The sequence below is a fragment of the Leuciscus leuciscus genome (assembly GCF_965113295.1).
Source record: "Leuciscus leuciscus genome assembly, chromosome: 3".
In the NCBI taxonomy this organism is placed as follows: domain Eukaryota; kingdom Metazoa; phylum Chordata; class Actinopteri; order Cypriniformes; family Leuciscidae; genus Leuciscus; species Leuciscus leuciscus.
The window spans coordinates 20,565,470-20,587,217 of record NC_138727.1 but is presented as its reverse complement, the minus strand read 5'-3'; the positions used below and the strand labels follow the sequence as shown (position 1 = coordinate 20,587,217).

Below are 21,748 nucleotides of genomic sequence, written 5' to 3'. Positions count from 1 at the left end.
GTGTTAGGCCTGGCGTCGGACGCTCCCCCTCGTCTGACCACCGATGGTGGTGGTGGAGGAACTTAACAGGGCTCGCCAATTGGGGAACTCTACTGGAGCAGGATAGCACACTTATCCGGTCTTTAGGAGTGGAATGGAGCACCAAGCGAGACACTGAGCGGGGTCTCCAGTATTACTAGCTATTTGAAGCGAGCACACGGAAAGATACCGGCACTACACAAAAACTATAATATAGAAAATGTGTTGGGTGTGGCCCAACCCGCAGCTGAACATATATCTGTTAGCGAGGCGCCGTGCGCCAACACCCAGATTGAAGCAACACTTCTGGTAGAGTGAGCTCTCAACAAGGTGCCGTCCACGATCTGGTAACCTCTTCATGCACTTCCGGAAAGAAAAGTACCGGGGTGGAGCACTGGGAACTAGCATGAGCCGCCCCGAGAAACAAATCGTCCAACCTTGAGGGTTTGGGACATGGCGGAGGCCTCCACACGAGCCAGACTCTCTCTGCGGCCCAGGAAAGCATAGTCGTCAACTCTGGGTCAGGCTTGGGCAACACTACTCTCCCCGAAGAGGACAACGCAGCCGAGTCTTCATCCCCGGAGGACTCAAGCTCACCCTCCGATGCAGCGATCGACGGGGCCCCGAATGAGACGACTGGCCCCCATGGGAAGGGCCAGCATGCTCAGCTGGAAGCTCCACAGCTTGCGGTGGGTTGGAGGAGTGGGGGGTCAGAGGAACCTGCTGTGGGGCAGTGAGGTGGAACAAGGGGCTCCGACTTGGAAGGCATAGCGTCCCAAAGTGGGGTCTGAGTGCGCGGTGCAACACTTACTTGGTTCCACGGTTGGGCAGAGGGTGCGTGAGGAGACGCTGCTGCCCACTGGCGACAGAAGAGGTGGCAAGGCATTGCGTCGCGCACCACCAACCTCTTGGGACCCAGAGATAGAGGAAATTGTTATTTTATTTAAAAATTGGGTACCGCTGACTGTGGGGCTAGTGGCGGAACAGAAACAAAACTCTCCATCCGCCTTCCCCCGAGGGAGGGAGTGATGCGGTCACCATCTCCCGAAGAGCTGCTCCCTCCATTTCTTGGTCGCCGTCTCGGGGCCACTTGCTCTGATGTGATGTCGAACTTGACCGACTGAAGGGGAACTATCTACATTACATTTCATGAATTGGCACACTACAAAATGCTCATTCTGTGGAGAACATAATTTTTAACCCCCTTTCATGGACTATATACAAAATGCTCATTCATAGAATGAGCATTTCAGGTCACACTTGGCACCCCGTAAATTAGCATGTCCTCAAAAGAATGTTTTAGTTTAATCTACAAATGAAACTAAGCTCCATCAAACCCCAAAAGATAGACTGGCATTTGGAGTCATTCCAAAAAACTGACTCATCTACAGTTTTGTCATGTTTTTGAATACTTTGTGATTTTATGCAACTGTAATTCTCTCTAATTCCATGGTAGCACATGGTAGCATGCCAAAAACGGAGAAAATCCCTCTCTCTCCTTTTATGAGAGCAAAAACAGACAGAAGCAGCTTAAAATTTAAAACACATCGTCCCACTAAAGAGTGTTATATTAGGTTGGAAAATGGGTATGTAGGAGGAAGAGAGAGAGATAAATCGAATTCTTTATAATGCCTTATTGCACCATAGTCGTCAGTCTTGTGTAGCAGTCACAAAAGCAGCCCCTTGATATCTCTGTCTTTAAAATCTGCATGTACTATTTCCGAATCTTGGTTTCCCAGAAGTCATGGAATTTTAAATCCCATTCTTAGTAAAGTCAAAAAGAAGCTTATGTGCCAGTAGGACAGCACACATTCAGTAAAGAGATACATACAGGAGTACAGGAAAGTGAAAATACAAAAATATCATCAGTTGTAAAATGTTTTCTATAACTAATGCCTTTAATTCTTAGACTTAGAGCACATGTTGTATCCTGTGGCTTTATCCTCGCATGGAACTCAGCAGGTTGGCAGGAAAGAGATGAATAGTCTGTCTATTTATAAATAAGTGAGTAGGATGTGTCCTAGTGAGTGTGTCTGTGCCCACTGTGATCCAGATAGGGGGATTTTGGCAGTTCTGTTCCTTTGTCGCTACACACCAATGGCAGAGATGCAAAAATCCACCTTTTAGGCTTTATTGACTGTTGTTCTATGTCTCAGAAAATAAAATAAATTATTGGTTTGCATTTTGTTTCCTCAGGTAAACATTTGGTTAAAATTCAGGGAAAGAACTCAGAACATCTCATGAAAGGCAGCCCAAGTTCAAGGTATTTGCAGACTATGTCTTTACACTGCAAATATGTTGCAATATACAGTTCACATTTATAAAAAACATGTAATGGTTATATTTGAATCACAGTTTGATCACAATAATAAATAGACAAATATATAAGAATATAAACTCTCAAAGAAAGGTTAAATACAAATGAAAAAATCCAGTTGATTACTAACTTGTTTTTATGCCTACAAAGAATGCATTGACAGTTGCACATAGGTCAATGACATGCCTCTATTTTTTTTAACTTTTTTTCAAGAAATGCATTAAGATGCAATTTGTACTATGACTTGAATACACCTTATGTTTTTAATTTATGAATTAAAATGCATTTTTTTAAATGGCATGAAATAAAAGTGTGAGGGTGATGTAACTGTGTTGATACACTAATGAAGAAAAAAGCCTCATTAAAATAATGTACTGAAATTACTCACACAAGTTATACCACATGACATTTGTGATAGATGAGTCATTAAATGCAAACCTTTCTTAAACATGTTTTAAAAGTTTTTTGAAACCATATAAAATCAACATCTATACAACAGTACATTTCCAAAAATTTGACACGTTTGTTGTGAACTAGATATTTATAAGACTTATCCACTTCTTAATCATGGACATTTTGACTCCTTTACAATCAAAGTATATAGGGCAATTGTGTAATAGGCCATTTCTGTAGTTTTTTCGTTGTTGTTATTGTTGTTAGTTCGTTTTGTTAGTTTAAATGAGACAATACAGTATGTTAAGAAAATATCTGAAATATGTACATATGATGAAATAAGGTGACATCTAAAAAAGAGTGTTCATGTTTCACAGAAGGAAGCTTAGATACTCATCCTGTGGTGCCAGGAAAGGGGGCTACGCAGAGAAAGACCTATCGGCCGGCGACCTACAAGCAGAGCAACAGGAAGTTTCCATGCAATGGCACCACAGTCCAGAAAGCCCCCTTCTGCGCCGCCTGGGCAAGATCAGCAGTTCAGAGTGTAACAGTTCTGATGAATTCACTAACCCTCTTTCAGAGCAGGAAGACAGTGCTTATCGTTCTAGCACCAGTGAAGTCGCTCCACACGAATCACCGGGTCCTAATCGCACCATTTACCCTTTGCAGCCGAGGGAAGAGTCAGCAATAGCTCCATCAATGCCAACTCATTCCAAACACGCACAGCGACCTATTGAGATAAAGACTCCACCCTTCCGTCCCAGAATTTTACAGGAGCCATCACAGACAGCTTCCAGAGCATCCGACCGTGGCGTTTCATCATTGCACACCACCGCAGTACACAAGAGAATGGAAATCAATGGCACATGCCCAAGCTCATCAGATATGAGCTCAAAATCATGTTCTGACCAGGAAAGAGGGGAGCAGGTGTCCAGCGAGCCTGAGGAAAGATCTTGTGGGTGGGTTAAGCCATCTGCTTCAGTGTCTCCAGGATCTGGAGTAGCACTGACCACTTATTTCTCTGTGGATAATTGTATGACAGACACCTACAGACTAAAGTATCACCACCAGAGGCCGTTGGTCCTCTCCATGCCTGAGCCAAGAGGAGCTGTTAAGGACGGGAGAGACATGGGACAGTCAAGCCGCATAGAGAACCAATCTGAACGTGCCAAAAATAAGTCTGACTCTGGTATGTTAGAGCTCAGCTGAGCTGGTCATTCATTCATTGATATATTGCTATATTTAACAAGTTTGTTAAACAAGTTTGGGGTTGATAAGATTTTTTTAATGTTTTTGCTTATCATGGCTAATTTATTTGACCAAGAAACAGATGTTGTCACTGTAAAATTGTGAAACATTATTTCAGTTTTAAATAACTGTTTTCTGTTATTTATTTATTTTTTAAAATTTAATTAAATTTACATTTATTCCTGTAATGCAAAATTCAAAGCTGAATTTTCAGCAGCCATTACTCCAGTCTTCAGTGTCACATGATCCTTCAGAAATCATTATAATATGCTGATTTGGTGCTCAAGTAACATTTATTATTAATATCAAGGTTGAAAACAGTTTTGCTGCTTAATCTTTTTCTGGAAACCGTGATGCAATCTTTTGTAACATTATGAATGTCTTTACTGTTACTATTGAGCAATTTAAAGCATCCTTGCTGAATAAAAGTATTTCTTAAAATAATAATAATAATAATAATCTTACTGACCCCAAACCTTTGAATGGTAGTGTATGTATTTAGTTACTTACTAACTGTAGTTACTAGCTTAAATAAACTAAGTTGTCCTTTTCAGGCAATAGCATCAATAAGCCCACTGCTAAATGGCACCCTGTCACTTCAAAAGGGCTAGATGAACATGGATATTTGTGAAAGTTATGGTAAGTTCTCACCAAACCTTCAGATATTGTTTTAAACTTAAAAGTTTAAAAGGTACAATTCTTCAAGTAATAATACTGCACATTTTTGTAGCAATGTACTTATTAACTCTTAAGACTTTACAATAAACTACTGAAGTTGAACCATAATAGAATTGTTTATTAGTGAATGCAATGGATAACACAAACTATCAATGTGCAATACATTTAGTACATTTATTAATTAAAAAATAAATTTAATCTATCATGAATGAACAATAAACAATAATATATTTATAAATGATTTTAACCTGAATTAAATGCAATAAAACAATTGTTCAGTGCTAATTCATGATATAACTGATGCTGACAAATGCTTTTTATAAAGTAAATTATTTATTTAATCATAATGGCTGTTCTAAATAATGATCCTCAACTTTACTGCATCACTGTAAACACAAATAAGTTGGCAAAACTCTAAAACTTTGTGGTAATCAGTTACATAAAAAAAAACTTTTAAGTTAAGAAATCCAAAGTTTAAGTAAGCAGAACTGATTGATTTTTATTTTGTACTTATACATTGTAATTGCTCTTAACTTGAAATATTTGAGTAAGTTAAATTTAACTTAAAATTATCATGTAATCGCAATCTTAAAAAAAATTTGTAGTGGAAACTTGGCTAGCTTTGACAAGCTAATTCAGTAAATGCTAACTTGTTTAATGGTAACACAATACTTTTATATCATTAGCACAGCTTATCAATTGCTGAATGAGTAATGCAAAATGGAACATTTAACATACCTATTCTCAAACCAAGCTCATGCTCCACTTGTCACCATGATGGTAACCCGCCAAAGAACCCCACATAACAGAAACTCTTATAAAATAGCATAGCAAAACATTAAACACTACTAAATCTGCACTTAACATTAATCTTGCACAATATATATATATATATATATATATATATATATATATAACACTTAGATTTACCATTTACTCTCCATTTTGAATGTCATGGCATAGCATGCTATAGGAAATAGAAATTCCAGCCCAGTTTCAGTTAAATTTAAGTTTCTAAATTAAAAGAAACAAGTTAATAAAACCCAAAACAATTAAACAATTTTGATTACTTAAAATGTGTCAGTTTTGTGAACTCAAAAGAAAAAGAAAGTTTTAAATACTCATAAATGTTAATTTGATTGAACTAATTTGTTTATTTAAAGGGTAACTCTCGCCAAAATACAACCTAGGGTCTTTTTGTTAATCTACCTGAGGCAAACTTTAGTTTAAAAGCATAATTATAATGTAAACGCCACTTTTAAGTTTGACCGTATATTTGTTTTTGGTCAAATTGCCTTTTGAATGGGAGTGCTTGGGGCTCTTCTATGATAGCATCAATGAAGATCAATAGATATTTTTAAAACACTAAGAAGGCTCGACACAACATGAAACTTTGCCGAAGTATCCAGTCTTAAGTGTCACATGATCCTTCAGAAATCATTCCAATATGCTGATTTGGTGCTCAAGTAACATTTATTATTAATATGAAGGTTGAAAACAGTTTTGCTGCTTAATATTTTTCTGGAAACCGTGACGCAATCATTTGTAACATTATGAATGTCTTTACTGTTACTATTGAGCAATTTAAAGCATCCTTGCTGAATAAAAGTATTTCTTACAAAATAATAATAATAATAATAATCTTACTGACCCCAAACTTTTGAATGGTAGTGTATGTATTTAGTTACTTACTAAATACATAATACACTAAAAAAGTTTAGTGCCCCAAGCACTCCCATTCAAAATGCAATTTGACCGAAAACGAAAATACGCTCAAACTTAAAAATGGCGTTTCCATTATAATTATGCTTTTAAATGAAAGTTTGCCTCGGGTAGATTAACAAAAAGACCCTAGGTTGCATTTTGGCGAGAGTTACCCTTTAAATTCACCCTATATTCAAACCAATTAATTATTTTGAGCATTAGGGTTTACAGTGAAATAAAACCTGTGTCTACATTATCAGTCAGAATTTTGGACAAACCTGACTGAATGTAAGTTTCTCATGATCTAAAAGCTCTTTTTATCTAAAGTAAAACTTGACAATCAGGCTCAAAATTTGTACACACACCAGCTACCCCGATAAATGAAAGGGATAACTAAGAACATTCATAATTTTACTGTTTTAAACGTACATTTTTATGTACATACTGTTTTATGTAGTTACTGTAAGCAACACAGCAAACAAAAATGTAATTTCAGCCGTTTTTCATCTAAATGACCCACAGCAGAGAATTGTGCTAAGAAAAACCATAAAGGAGCATATAAAGTAGTGGAACTGTCTTCAAGCTTCAGGCAGCCCAATGTTTAGCTGAACCAAGTGAACTACGAATGTTATCATGCTAGTTGGTGTGTGCGATGCCCTATTATTTTGATAAAGAATGTGAAAGGAAATGAGATAATAAAGGAGTGGTGAGAAGATAATAAAGATACTAGCAGATGAATTTGTTACCATAGTTAATTATCTTGATTAAGTTTGTTCTAAATTAAATGAAATTATTTAGCATTAGGATTTTTTTTTTTATGTTACCTTAACAAATAAATGAAATCAAATACTTTTAAGTACTAAAATTACTAAAGGGGAAATAAATAAATAGAAAACAAAAAATTTAAAAATGAAACATTTGACAAAAAACAAACAAAAAAACAACAACAACATAAAATCATAAAAAGTCATAAAAAAACACTAAACCACTCAAATTTGAACAAAAATTATAATAATAATATAATACTTTATTAATAATTCCAAAAAAAAAGAATGTTATATTGCCTATTCAGCCATTGATTGACTATTACTATTACTAACACTGTATAGCCTAGTTGTAATATTAAGTAATTAAAAAACTACAATAATAATAAAGAATGAATTGATGTTTTCAGACATTTGACTAGTACTTTATGTATTTAAAAACAATGCAATGATAATAAATCTTCTTTGTTATTAGGTCCTGGTGACCCAGTGAGAAGTAATGCAAGAGAATTGCCAAAGAAGTTGAAACATGGATTGTTTTTGTACTTGTAATTACAAATGTATTTGAAACTGAAGGAAGCGTAAGAGAGATTTGTCCTTTTGTACACTCTTCCTGTAAATTGTGAAGTTCGAGTATCTTATGATATCCACAAGAGCCATCCACAAGAGGGCAGTATGCACTTTGGCTTAAATCAGTATATGCTTGTGAACAGGAATGACCATTTTATGCTGAATATCAAATTTATTGATTATCTTTTACTGAATTGTGACAGATAATACAGTATACTACCGTTCAAAATCTTTAGATTGGTAAGATTTTTTTATGTTTTAAAAGAAATCTCTTCTGCTCACCAAGGCTGCATTTATTTGATCCAAAATACAGCAAAAACAGTAACATTGTGAAATATTTTTACAATTTAAAATGACTCATTTCTATTTGAATATATTTTTAAATGATATTTATTACTGTCATGTTAAAGCTGAATTTCCGGCATTATACTCCCCCAGTGTCACATGATCCTTCAGAAATCTTTTTTTTTTTTTTTTTTTTTTATTCTTTGATGAATAGAAAACTTTTGTCACATAATACACTACCATTCAAAAAACTTTGGGGTCAGTAAGATTTTTGTTTTGTTTTTTTAAAGAAATTAAACAACAATACTTTTGTTCAGCAAAGATGCATTAAATTGATCAAAAGTGACAGTAAAGACATTTATAATGTTACAAAAGATTTCTATTTCAGATAAATGCTGTTCTTGTCAACTTTATATTCATAAAATAATCCTGAAAATAATCCTGAAAAACCTATTTTCAACATTGATAATAATAATAAATGTTTCTTGAGCAGCAAATAAGCATATTATAATGATTTCTGAAAGATCATGAGACACTAAAGACTGGAGTAATGATGCTGATAATTCAGGTTTGCCATCACAGGGCCAAAAATGTGCCATCACAATGTGCCATTCACACATTTTAAAATATATTAAAATAGAAAACAGTTATTTTAAATTGTAAACATATTTCACAATATTACAGTTTTTGCTGTATTTTTGGATCAAATAAATCCAGCCTTGGTGAGCAGAAGAAACTTCTAAAAATCTTACCAATCTACAACTTTTGAACGGTAGTGTGTATATATAAAATAAGTCATAAAGACAGAGAATAGCGATTGTGTCTTTGACTTTAATTTCATTGCAAATGGACCTTTGTACATTCTCCCTAGAGGTTGTTTGTGGAGTGCCTTCCTGCGATTTTTTTCATGCAAAATATTGACATAATTCAAAATAAATTAATAATGTAAAATGATATCCGCTATATATTTTTGGAGATGATTATGCAGTTATTTTTATTCTTTGTTTAATAAACTTCAAATGTTCAATCACTGATACAATTTATTTGCGTTTTTGTATGATTATTTTTACATCTGAAAATTTTCCTTTTTAAACAATGGAACACATTGTAATGTATCACAATGTATTTCTATTAGAAATAATTTTATCCAACACAAGTCACAACACATGCAGCATATAATTAAAACTGTTCACACAAGGACGTAAAAAGGGCTTTATTACCATAAATATCAAAACTCATAGTGCAAATGACACATGATTTACATACATGTTTTGTAAACTTTAGGGCTGCCAATTTGTTAAAACCCTTATTATCAGGTTGAATGCTTACAACAACTGGTTTCATATCGTCCAACTAAATGTTGGAATGCTGATGGCATTTTAACCCCTCTTAAAAATCCTCTTGGCCTCGACACCTTCATAGCAATAACACTGCAAGCAACAAAAAATCAAAAGGTGAGACAACACAAGTTTATAGCATTTAATCCAAATTTTTACCTGAGGATATGTCATAATCCATGAGGAACAACAGCTCACCTGTACAAGTTCATCACTGATTATCTTCCTGGTTGTTATTAGCATCTTTCCATTGTCCTTGCGTGTGAAAGTTCCTTTGAGCGTGTCACCCTCCATGACCCAGGATCCCTGCAATCAGAATGTCAAAGGACTCATTTTGAACTCAGCATTGTGACATTCTTTCATTGACCTGTTAGTGATTGTTTGTTCAGGAGGCTTGAATAGAGGGTGTTATGAAAGTTACGTATTTTTCTCTGAACATCTGAACCTTTGCCCTTGGGTTCACTATGGGTTAAAGGTTCTTCATTGAACCATGCCAATACAAAGCCTTTATTTTTAAGGTTGTAAAGACTGAAAATGCCTCTGAAATCTGAAATCTGAAATCGTTGTGCTTACTGTGAGCTCAGTGCCGTCTGCCATAGAATAGTTAAAAGTGACACCCAGAGTAAAGTCAATTTCCACTGTGCGGAAAGTGCTGACTTCCTTCAAATGGAACTTATCTCCGGTCTGCTCCACGGTGATCTTCAGGTTGTCATGAGAAGCTAGTTTCCTTTTCACCATGTTGATGCCTGTTGAAGATATGCACAAATACACAAGCACAAATACCTTATAAATAATGACTTGCTGAATCACTCAACATCTTTAGAAAAAGTATTTCAGCGTTTGATCTTGAAACCAACAATATTCAGGCGATGCTTAATTTGTCTGTCCACTCACCCATTTCTTCCATGAACTTCTCGTAGTTCTCATTGCGGTCAACTTTCCAGGTCCCATTGAAGGCCATGATGACAGACTGCTGTGATCCTGACGGTGGCCTAACTTTACCCTGCGCCTGTCTTTTATACCTGTGCGAGTGAAGGCTGTCTTATCTGAGTATTATCTTCATGCTGATGTGGCCGAGTAAAGCTCACAAAATATAAAATTCACCCTCCCTCCAGGCTATACGTTACACATCACAGCATGCCTTGCTTCATCATTGATTGTGCAAAAAGAGTGGAGGCTTCAAGTCATTCCATGAGAACAAGCACTCACTTGTATTGGATGGTTGAATATTCACATGGCATTAGTGTCTCTGTTATTCTCACACAAAGCCCCCCTTTTGTTTGAATTGTTTGCTGCTGTAGGGTGTGTCTGTTACACTTGTGGTTTATGTGGCAACAACTTCTGTGGAACTCTGAGTGGTGCATTAAGCAATGATTTTTAGCTAGCATAATTTGACATCCGTTGCATCATTTAAATTGAGAACTGTGAAAGGTGAAACTATTCTAATGGGGTTATCAATGTATTATTTTGCAGCTACAGTATTTATGACATGACTCACCAGTTCATTGAGAGTTTTTCACTGTTCTTAAATACTAATGAAAAATCCACTGTGAGAAAAGCTGTGGCATATTCACTTATAATGAAAATTTAAACCAAAAAGTGTACATGGCCTGCCCAAATATAAAATTAACGCAACATGTAGGGTGGAAGTTTTATCTGGAGACTAAATGACAAGATTAAGAAGAGATATCAAGACCTGAGACATGATAATCTCTGATAATGGTTTATTTTATCATTCCCTCAGTCTTTATCTCTCAACAGTACAATAAAATAAGACCTTTTGTATAGTCCCATTGCATGACCTTTGGTATCGTCCTATTGAAAGCAAGCACAAGAAAAGATCTAAACTCAAAAATATTTAATGATATTAAAAAATGTCATAACTGCACCTTTTACTGCAAATTAAACCATAATGTTGAACCATAGAGGCTTCAAGTGAACATACAGGACTAATAAAACCATTAACAGTTGTGGTTATAAGTTTACATATACCTTGCAGAATCTGCAAAATAGTGATCTTACTTTGTTAAAATCATAAATTAATAAGACGTCTCTCTCACATATGAGGCTTTACAAGGCTGCATTTCAAAAATACAGTAAAAACAGTAATTTTGTGAGATAACGTATCAGTACAGTTCATTTTTATTGTGATCATTCAGCAATCTTTGCTGAAAACAGTATTTAAAATAGTTTTTTTTGTAACACTGGAATTGTAATATAAGTATTTTACGCTCTAGACCAATTTAATGCATCCTTGTTAAATATAAGTATTAATTTCTTTAAACAAAAAGAAAACTCTTTAACAACAAGGTTTTAAATGGTAGTTTATATGCACAATTTATTTTTATTTTTTTCTGTATAATATGTGGCTTTACAAACCCTGTATGCTCCATTGTAGCCTCTGTGGTTCATATACTCTAGGTTGTTAATCTGCATTTTCCCTGCACAATTACTCTTCTATAAAACACGATAGGTTGTTTATTAATCAGGATTGTAAAGTCATGCTTGGTTGCTGTAATCAAATAATTTTGCAATTTGCATTTGCACTCTATCACTAGGGTATCAACAATCTTCCCACTGAATCTGAGTTCAAAACAATCTGTTTCTATGATGTTTTAATCTTTTTTATGACATAATCAGTTGTCTCACTGCACTTGGCATGTTGATGCATTTTACTAAAGGAGTAATTGCTGGCGCAATTTATGTCGAGAAGATAATGATTAACTACGCAATCTCTAATCTACAAAAGAAAGTTGATTTCTCTATGGAAGTGGAAGTATTGAAAACATTGGGGTCATAGTCCTTCAAGGTTAAGTAGAAATTGCTAAAGTGGTATTTTGTATCAATTTTTTTGTATTAGTTTTCACTCAGAGCTAAGCATCCTTTTTCAAAGTAGTTACATGTTTGTACCACAAGAAGGAGACAGTTGCATTAATATTAACAGACTGAGCTGAGACAAATTTGGCAAAGTGACAGTAGGCCTATTGCTTCAGTATATGGTAATAGCTGACTGTATAGGTAACATTGTCATCTGGTGATGATAATACATTGTCTGCTCATATAGTAGTAGAGATTTTGCTTAGGTTTGTGCAGTCAAAATTATGATCCATAGTAAGCTTCTTTTTTTTTTTTACTATTCTCATGAAATAAACACCTTTATAACCTGAATAATTTAATCTGTACACTCCTGACATTTATATTTGTGTTGATGTTTCTATTCACACAATACCGCTTATAAAGAAACTGTATAAAAAGTCTGAGGGTCTGTCTGATTTTATAAAAAACAATAGTGTAAGATTTTAGATTTGACTGTTTATTTTTATTTTATTTCCAAGCAGCCAGACAGATATATGAGTATGTTTATGGGCATTAGAATGGATGACTTATAAAGACTATGGAATATTTTAAATTTTGTAAAAGAAAACAATGCTTAGCAGTACAACAAACCTTAGCATTCCAATGCTGTTTTGTTTTATCATGCAACACAAACAAACAAATTAGACAACAAATAGCTAATCTTTTAAATAATCTTTTAATACAAGACTTAAATATATGTAGAGGTGTACATAAAAGCATTGTGACATGGGCAGGTTTCCTTTAAATAAATCTATATGCGAGATTCAATGAATACAAACTCTCAAAGTCTATCCACTTTTTAAACAGTAAATATTCACTTTAAAAATGTGTTAAGAATATATTCATTCACGCAATAACACATAATAAAACAATATAACAGTAGCGTAAGTATTCATAAAATGGCTTGTTTATATGTACATGTTTGGTAAATTCTCTAATGCAATGTACGAGTGTAATTATGATTCTGTGCAGACATTTTTATTATTTAAAGCATGCACATTATTCTCAGAAACAGAAAAATAAATTCAGACTTGTGAATTTAATTATGATTAAACGTCTCAGGTTACGACTGTAACTCTAGTTTCCTGAGAAGGGAACGAGACGCCACAACGTTGATGCCTTGGGAACGCCTCCGCATGATTACGTCTGAAGCACGTATGTCAACTAGTCCAATGGAAAGAGTGAACGTCACGGGCGGGTGACGTCATGACCAGGAAAGGATAAAAGCACATCCGGTGCAACCAGCGTTTGCTTTGAGAGCCGAAGCAAAGTCGATCACAGGGATGCAGGAAGTATGGCAGGGCGACGCAGCGTCTCGTTCCCTTCTAACCTGAGACGTTCCCTTCCGAGGGAACTTGTGCAGTGTTGATGCGAGAATACGAGAATACTTGGGAACGAGAATACCCAATACGCCATACTTAAAATTGTGAAACTGTCGGCAATATAAGTATAAAGCACACGAGACCCTGGGGCAGAGTCCAGGTCCAGGCTATAAAACCTCACAAATGTGAGCGGCGAGGACCAAGGTGTGCTTTCACTGGACACAAGAGATTCAGTTTTTCCTGGTCCGAAGAAGCAAACGGAGGAAGACAGAAAGCCTGCAGCACAATAGGCCTTGGAATATTGGTCGGGACCTTAGGGACGTATCCCTGTTTAGGGTATAAGAATGCCTTGACCATCCCGGGTGCAAACTCAAGGCATATGGGAGAAACCGAAAGGGCCTGAAGGTCTCCAACTCTTTTGAGGGACGAAATAGCTAGAAGAAAGATGGTCTTGAATGTCAGAATTTTTTCTGAAACCTACTCTAAGGGCTCGAAACTAAAACTATTGCCAGGTCCAGTTGCAGTTGCAGGCCTCAGCCTCAAGGTGCCACGAAAGAAACGTATGATCAGGGGGTCTCAACCCAATGATGTACTACCCACCTGGGCGTGGAAAGCCGCAATGGCCGCCACGTAGACTTTTAAGGTGGATGGGCATAAACCTGATACAAAGCGGTCTTGTAGAAACTCGAGTACTGTACTAACTGAAGAGTTAACTGGATCCCACTGATGCTGGTGACACCAAGAAGTGAAAACTCTCCACTTTATTGCATATAATTTCCTCGTAGCTGGAGCTCTGGAGCTTAGGATGGTCTCAACCTCAGTTGAGAGACCACTCTCTAAGAGTTGGGCCCCCTCAGAGGCCAAACCCATAGTTTCCAAATCTCTGGCCGGGGGTGAAATATTGTGCCCCCTGCCTGAGACAGAAGGTCTCTCCTGATCGGGAACCAAATTCGACTCAGCCAGCGTGGTGCTACTAGCAGTAGACTTATTCCGTCCTGGCGGACTCTCTCCAGAACTCCTGGGAGCAGAGCAACAGGGGGAAATGCGTACAGACATAGCCTCGGCCATGTCTGCACCATGGTCATGTCTGACCATAGTCCCCCTGGGGCTGGACGAGTGAGGGAAAACCATAGTGGACAGTGCGTTGTGTACTGAGACGCGAACAGATCCACTTCTGCTTGGCCGTAAACTTCCCATATTTGCTCCACCACCTCAGGGTGGAGTCTCCAATCCCCTGGCCTCAGCCCCTGCCTTGACAGGATGTCTGCTCCTATATTTTGGCCCCCTGGGATATACACTGCCCTCAGAGAGAGTATTTTCCATATGGACCACAGGAGGATCTGGTGCGCCAGTTTGCAGAGTGGACATGAACGCAGACCCTCCTGACGATTTATGTAAGAGACCACCGATGTGTTCTCTGTACGGACAAGCACATGATGGCCCCTCAGGTCTGGGAGGAAATGTCTCAAAGCCTTGAAGACTGCCATCATCTCAAGGCAATTTATGTGCCAAGAGAGATGATGACTCCTCCACAGACCCTGAACTGAGCGGCCTTCCATTACCGCTCCCCAGCTAGAGAGGGAAGCATCTGTCGAGATAGCAACTCGATGGCAAAGAGCTCCCAACACCAATGTTTCCTCCATATAACCAAGGCTACACCAGATACACCACCGCGTGATCTTGATCGTACAAATTTGATTTCCCCTCGGGGAAAACCCTCTGGTCCTGAGCCACCACTGCATGGGTCTCATGTACAGTAGGCCAAAGGGTATCACATTGGACACTGCTGCCATGAGGCCCAACAGTTTCTCGAACTGTTTCACAGTGTGTGACTGGCCTAGCTTCAACACTTTTTTGGCTGTGAGGATAGCAGCTACACGAACGGGTGATAGTGTGGCTCGCATTGTGACTGAATCCCAAACCACACCAAGGAAAGTGGTTCTCTGTAGTGGAGAAAGCACACTCTTCTTGGCATTGAGTCTCAACCCCAATTGAGAGCAACCTCTTCATGTGAGTGAGGACGACATCTCGATGCCGAACAGCTAACTGCTCTGATTCCGCCAGAATCAGCCAGTCGTTGATAAAGTTCAGAATATGTATGCCCTGCAGCCTGAGAGGGGCCAGAGCTGCATCTACGCACTTTGTGAATGTGCGGGGTGATAGAGCTAGACCGAATGGAAGCATCCGATATTGGTATTCTTTGCCCCCGAAAGAAAACCTCAGGAACCTCCTGTGTTGAGGGAGGATGGAGACACGTAAGTAAGCGTCCTTTAGATCTATCGTGACAAACCAGTCCTCGGATCTGATTTGAGTCACGATCTGTTTGAGTGTGAGCATCTCGAACTTCAGTTTCTTGACTGCACAATTCAACAGACGAAGATCCCCCCATCCTTTTTCGGAACAATAAAGTTGCGGCTGTAAAATCCAGATTCTCTGTTGGACGAGTACACCTGCTCTATAGCTCTCTTCGCTAAAAGAGACTCTACTTCTTACTCCATTACCAGAGTCTGCTCGGGATGTACTAACGTGAGTAGCACCCCGTTGTAACGAGGTGGAGGAGAACCAAACTGGATTCTGTAACCTTTCTCTATTATCTGCAGGACCCACAGAGAAATATTCATCAGTTTCTTCCACTCTGTCAGAAAATCTACTAAGGGTACCAGTCTCTCGAGACTGGCCTCTGGTGTTACTGTAACAGCCACTTTGGTGACCTGAAGCATCCTGGCAGGAAACAATGACTGTTTTTGAACCCCCCTCAGAGGGCGCGAGTCTGACGCAATGTCGAGTTGACGCTGAGCCGAGAGCTCGCTGGAGACCGCTGCGCCCCAAGGCACCAAGGGTGGCGGGGTTGGCAGAACGGTCCCCTGAGGACCCCTAAGTGGAACGGGCACCGCATGCTGAGGTGAACACCGCTCCACCCCGGTTGGGGCTGTCCTCAACAGTCTGACGCACATGGCATCAGGACCACTTATGAGCCGAAGCCTTCTTAGCCATAAGAACAGGCCTCAGATCCGGCTTTGGCTTAGAAGACTTTGGCTGAGAGTGTCGTCTCAGCCCCCATGACTTATTAGGAGGGGCACGAAACGCGACACTCTCTTTCTGTTGTGCGCGATATGAGGAGCTCGGCTGGGAATGCTCACGCCCAGCATCTCCAGGGGGCTGGACTCGGCGAGGGAGAAATTTCTTAAAAGCCTCTGATTGTTTTTTATTTTCTTGAAATCTCTCGACAACTGAATTAACCAGTCACCAATTAACTGAGTCACCAAAGAGACCAGTAGGAGATATTGGAGCATCTAACAGAAAAGCCCGATCTTTCTCTTTTATCTCTGCTAAATTCAGCCAGAGGTGCCTCTCAGTGGGCTGAGGGCTGCCATAGACCGCCCAATAGCACGGGCGGTCTCCTTCGTAGCCCTGAGAGATAGATCTGTGGCCCGACGAAGGCTGACATAGCATGCTCCGTTCGTGTGTATCCCCACCCGTAAGGAAACGAGGGCAGCTGTTTCGCCATAATGATAATGATGTGACAGACAAACAATAAATAGTACAGACAGTTTTGACACAGAGTGCTTTGCTGAGGCACAAAAGCTAACGCCGGTTGCACCGGATGTGCTTTTATCCTTTCCTGGTCATGATGTCACCCGCCCTTGACGTTCACTCTTTCCACTGGACTAGTTGACATACGTGCTTCAGACGTAATCACGCGGAGGCGTTCCCAAGGCGTCATCGACGCAGCGCGAGTTCCCTCGAAAGGGAACTGAGTATTTACAATACAATACAATACATTGATACAATAACAAAATGTGCTTTGATCCTGAAAATCTATAAGTTATTTCTTAATTAAAGTGCACAATAAAAATAAAAACACTGTTTATTTTAGATATTTCTATTTCTTGTAATATATCATCACACAGACATACAGGACTCAATACAGTAACAAAAGAAAATAACTTAGTTTACTCAGTGATGAAATAACAAAATATTCCTGGACTTGGTAGTGATCTTAATACTGTCACATCCTCTACTATAAATAAAAATGCTGAAAACAAACACTTGATGAGCACGTCTGCATGTTGCATAGCGTATTTGTACCATTTTCCAGTTGTATTTATTCAGATGTATCTTTATCTTCTGGATTAAATCAATTCAATAGTTGGCACTCAAAGTAGTATCATTAAATAATATCAAATGGACAGTAGTTTCCATATTCCTATGTAAAATGTGTACAGCTGGTCACCCTCTACTCTATAATACCCTTTACCCCCTATTTTTCCATTTTTATTTTTTTTCATTTTCTGTGAATCAGAGATAATTGGCACTTGAAACGCAGGGGTCACTGAAGAACATTCTTAATTTGGCCTCTGAGAGGGGGAGAATAAAATGATCTTGATGAAGAAAGCAAAGTACAGTATGCTCCTTTTCATAGATCTTAGAAATTAATGAACACACATTAGCAGAGAACAATAAAAATTGCACCGCTGCAGCCCCACATTGTGTCAGTTAGGTCTTGCGTGAGAGAAACCACACTTTCATTGGCTCTTTTTTTCCTTTCATGGATACAGGTCCTCTGTACTCCAAATGAAACTGAGGATCAGCATTTTCCACTGACTGCAAACACCTGAGACAAAGCAATAAATAACAACATTCACTTTATTCATGTATATATTGTATTAATTTTATTATATTATATTTTATATATTATATGATACTATTTTATATTATAACAATTAGTTATTGTTCTTGATTCTGATTAGCTGAGACCCTTTACAGCCATGCAATATTCTACCATTATCACCACGGGAACAGTTTCATCGCTGCGTTTGCAACATTTCTCTCACAGCGAGTGTCATGGCAGATGAGCAAATACCATAATTTTACAAATACTACTGTTGTTGTGTCAGAGAATGTAGTTTTAAAGAGTTAGTTCACCAAAAGTTTTTTAAATTATGTAATTAATTTCTTATCATCATGTCGTTCCAAACCCGTAAGACCTTAGTTCACCCTTCGGAATGCAAATTAAGATTTTTCTTTAAATCTGAGAGCTTTCTGACCCTCCCATAGACTGCAAGGTAATCACCACTTTCAATGCCCAGAAAGATAGTAAAGACATCGTTAAAATTGTGCATTCTCATCGCTTCATAACATTAAGGTTCTTAAGTCACATGGACTATTTTAACGATATCTTTACTACCTTTCTAGGCCTTGAAAGTGGTGATTACATTGCAGGGGTCAGAAAGCTCTCAGATTTCGTCAAAAATATCTTAATTTGTGTTCTGAAGATAAATGAAGATCTTATGGGTTTGGAACGTCATGAGGGTGAGTAATTAATGACATCATTTTCATTTTTGGGTGAACTATCCCTTTGAGATAGCCTGGTTAAAACCAGACCATTCTCAGTAGTAACTGAGTTATGGTCTGGCAAAGCTTCATTAATAACTCATTTCCAAAGGGGCGTCACCAACGGACGTCGCTCAAATGCCTCTTGGATAGACCTAAAACCAATCAGAGCAATCGTCATCGTGTAAAGCCATATGCTGCGTCCCAATTCGCCTAAGTTACACTACGCCATAAAAGTATGCACTCTTTTTTTGAAGAAAAGGTATTTACTTTAGAATGTGTAGCAAAAAAGTAGGCAAGCTTTGGGACATACTACTTCGTCATCTTTATCAGACGGATCTGTCGCGTGCATCCTGTCACGTAAACTGCCCTGTCAATCATCTTGTCACAGTTAAAATCCTCTATTAAATCTAATTTAATTTCCTACCGTTTCGGAGAGAAATGTAGTAGCACGTTCATCTGCCAGTGGGTCTTTCATGGAGACTGTCCTCATGTGTTTGCAATTTGAATATAATAATGCATTTAAAAGTCGGTGCGCTTCATCAACGGACGTCGCTCAAATGCCTCTGGGCGCAATTGGATAGACCTAAATCCAATCAGAGCAATCCTCATTGTGTAAAGCCCGCCCCAACGTTTCTGATTGGTGCCGCGATTTCGACGGATTAGAAATGGGCTTGAATGAGCTCTTTGCCAGACTACTTGCAGAGAAAATCTAAATTTGCCGGAAGTTGTCTGGGTTCTCCCAGGCTACCTTTGAGATTGTTTTAGGCGAGAATGTTTTAGACCTCAAATATGTCAAATATTACAGGATATACTTATATATATATATATTTATAAACATAGTGCCTATTTGACAATTTGTTTAGTCGTTTTCGGAGATAATTCATTTTGGGTGTATCAAACGGATAATCCGTTTGAAGGGTCCGTTAGTGATTGTGATATTCGACTTCAGTGACAGTTACATTATTACACCATTAGATAGCAGCAAAGACTGTCATTATGAGTGAGTCAGTCTTTTGTTTTGTCAGTCAAAGACTTTTATATTGAAAAGGACAGAAACAAGGTTGTAAACAATTTAGGGTGTTTCCACACCTAGTTCGTTTGAGCCCTCCAAACGCTCTTGGAGCAGTTCAGCATGTATAAAGGTGAACAAACCAAGTGATCTCAGACCCCCCTAAAAGGACCCTCGTTTGTGGGTCCGTTTTTGGTTCGATTTATTGGTGATATGTGAAAGCGATGAGCTCCTGGTCCACTTTGCGTTTCGTGCTACATTGCATTCTATCTTTTGCAGTTCTAGTGTATGTTCAACGCAACATACATTCACATCACATGCTAACGCAGCGCAGCAGTAGAGTTACGCTCATGTGACACTGCACAGTCATGAAAGATGATAATTTGTATGCGTAAATGCATAATATAACATTGCATAACATTTCATTTGCATGCTGTTCTGAGCACGAACATCCGAAGTGTGTGAGTACTGAACTAAGTTATCCTGTTAGCCAGCAAATGGCATTCCCAAACTAAAACAGATACAGTTCATTAACCCTTTGCACTAAAAGCTATTATTGTCATAATGATTTTTTTATATAAATAGTTTCAAAGTTTTGTAAAGTTATTAGAAATGTATTTTTATGAAATATCTTCATGAAAATAATATTGAAGTTGGCATTGTATCAATCTAGAAATGCACTGCAGCTAAAGCCACATGTCTGACCATGTTATATTTAAAGTCTGAAATGAAAGCTTAGCGTAAAGTTCTGTCAGGAAGACTCAATTGTTGCGTCACTTACTACCTTCTCATCTATCAATCACGTTCTAATACTAGAAGTATAAAAGACCCGTACTTACACTTGTCTGAGTTCGCAGATGCTGACGCTTTCACTCGCCACCATCCACCCCACCACCTCCAAGATGGTTCTGCCCTCCACCAAGACGGGTTCTTCCCTCTAATCTCCTTATCACCTACGATGGTCCCTTCCCCATCAACCTCCCCACCACCACCAGGATGGTCCCTTCCAATACCTCACAGGGGGTCGGCTGCGCCCCTGCCTTATTCTTCAGGCAGGAAATGCTGAATCCGTACCCTCGGATTGCGAGTTACGGACGGGGCCTACGCCAAAGAACTTTATTGCATACATTGCTTGCTGGGCTGTCAATAAATGCATAACTGTTACAAGTATTTATTCTCCCGAGTCTTTCTGGCAGAAGATAAGTCTAAAACTCTGTATTTAATTAAATGTTTTTAAAGATCATGTCATTTGACTTTAATTTGATTAGACTCTAAAATTTAGCAAAAAAAATTAGGGAGGGACGTTGTTTGGTCAAGTGCTTTCATGACGACCTCACAGGGTTTTTTTTATTTATTTTTTATGAATGGGAGCGGCTGACGCTCATAATTCATATTAAAGGTAGCTCCTGACACAAATTAATACATAACTGTCACTATAAGTTTCTCAGAATAAAATAGTGGTCAAATACTGAAACTTGAGTCTTATATCTTTATAATGATGTATTATAAATGGTATTTATAAATTATGTACAAATGATGTTTGTACATCATGATGTTACATGATTACATGATGTTACAAATGATGTATTTGTCATGGTAATAACAATCAATCTGATAGTAACTTTGAACTATTTAAATAAAGAACGATTCAGTGCGTCGCCATCCTCGTGAAGGCTATATCTTTCTAGTCTTATTGGCAAATACACACAAAGTTTACATAAACACAGTCGGTTATGTGTTATGTCTAAAGTGAAAGTAGACAGTTGGGAGAAAATCGGATGCGTGACTGTAAGCGTGCAGCGTGAGATCTTAAAGAAATAGCAACCAAATAATAAACATGGTGCCGCTAGTCCTTAGTGTTAATAAAACAACAGAAGAGAAAATCACTCACTGCTCTTCACTGAATAACT

At 38.1% G+C, this 21,748-nt stretch overlaps 3 protein-coding genes across 5 annotated transcripts in view; 1 reads left to right on the top strand and 2 right to left on the bottom strand.

Moving 5' to 3' along the window:
* The window catches only part of usp53b (ubiquitin specific peptidase 53b), a 71,437-nt gene extending 62,711 nt beyond the window's left edge, over positions 1-8,726 (top strand). For both annotated transcript variants that reach the window (XM_082165640.1, XM_082165639.1), the window contains exons 15-18: positions 2,215-2,281; positions 3,106-3,917; positions 4,531-4,615; positions 7,598-8,726. In XM_082165640.1, the coding sequence (XP_082021766.1) occupies positions 2,215-2,281; positions 3,106-3,917; positions 4,531-4,607 (956 nt within the window). In that variant the 3' untranslated portion in view covers positions 4,608-4,615; positions 7,598-8,726. The remainder of the gene's footprint in view (positions 1-2,214; positions 2,282-3,105; positions 3,918-4,530; positions 4,616-7,597) is intronic.
* Positions 8,727-9,175: 449 nt separating this feature from the next.
* Positions 9,176-10,366, bottom strand: fabp2 (fatty acid binding protein 2, intestinal). Its single transcript, XM_082165698.1, has 4 exons — positions 10,209-10,366; positions 9,888-10,060; positions 9,513-9,620; positions 9,176-9,407 (listed from the first exon to the last, which is right to left on the bottom strand). The coding sequence occupies exons 1-4, from the start codon at positions 10,273-10,275 to the stop codon at positions 9,357-9,359; spliced, it is 399 nt and encodes a 132-aa protein (XP_082021824.1). The 5' UTR covers positions 10,276-10,366; the 3' UTR covers positions 9,176-9,356.
* Positions 10,367-12,827: 2,461 nt separating this feature from the next.
* The window catches only part of gucy1b1 (guanylate cyclase 1 soluble subunit beta 1), an 87,028-nt gene continuing 78,107 nt past the window's right edge, over positions 12,828-21,748 (bottom strand). For both annotated transcript variants that reach the window (XM_082165661.1, XM_082165660.1), the window contains one exon: positions 12,828-18,107. In XM_082165661.1, the coding sequence (XP_082021787.1) occupies positions 17,990-18,107 (118 nt within the window). In that variant the 3' untranslated portion in view covers positions 12,828-17,989. The remainder of the gene's footprint in view (positions 18,108-21,748) is intronic.

What these genes read in the sequence shown, in the direction of transcription:
- fabp2 (XM_082165698.1), bottom strand. Translation starts at nt 10,275, where the DNA reads ATGGCCTTCAATGGGACCTGGAAAGTTGACCGCAATGAGAACTACGAG. An exon ending in GAAGTTCATGGAAGAAATGG is followed by an intron (nt 10,061 to 10,208) that starts GTGAGTGGACAG and finishes TATCTTCAACAG; the next exon opens with GCATCAACATGGTGAAAAGG. An exon ending in CAGACGGCACTGAGCTCACA is followed by an intron (nt 9,621 to 9,887) that starts GTAAGCACAACG and finishes TTCTGATTGCAG; the next exon opens with GGATCCTGGGTCATGGAGGG.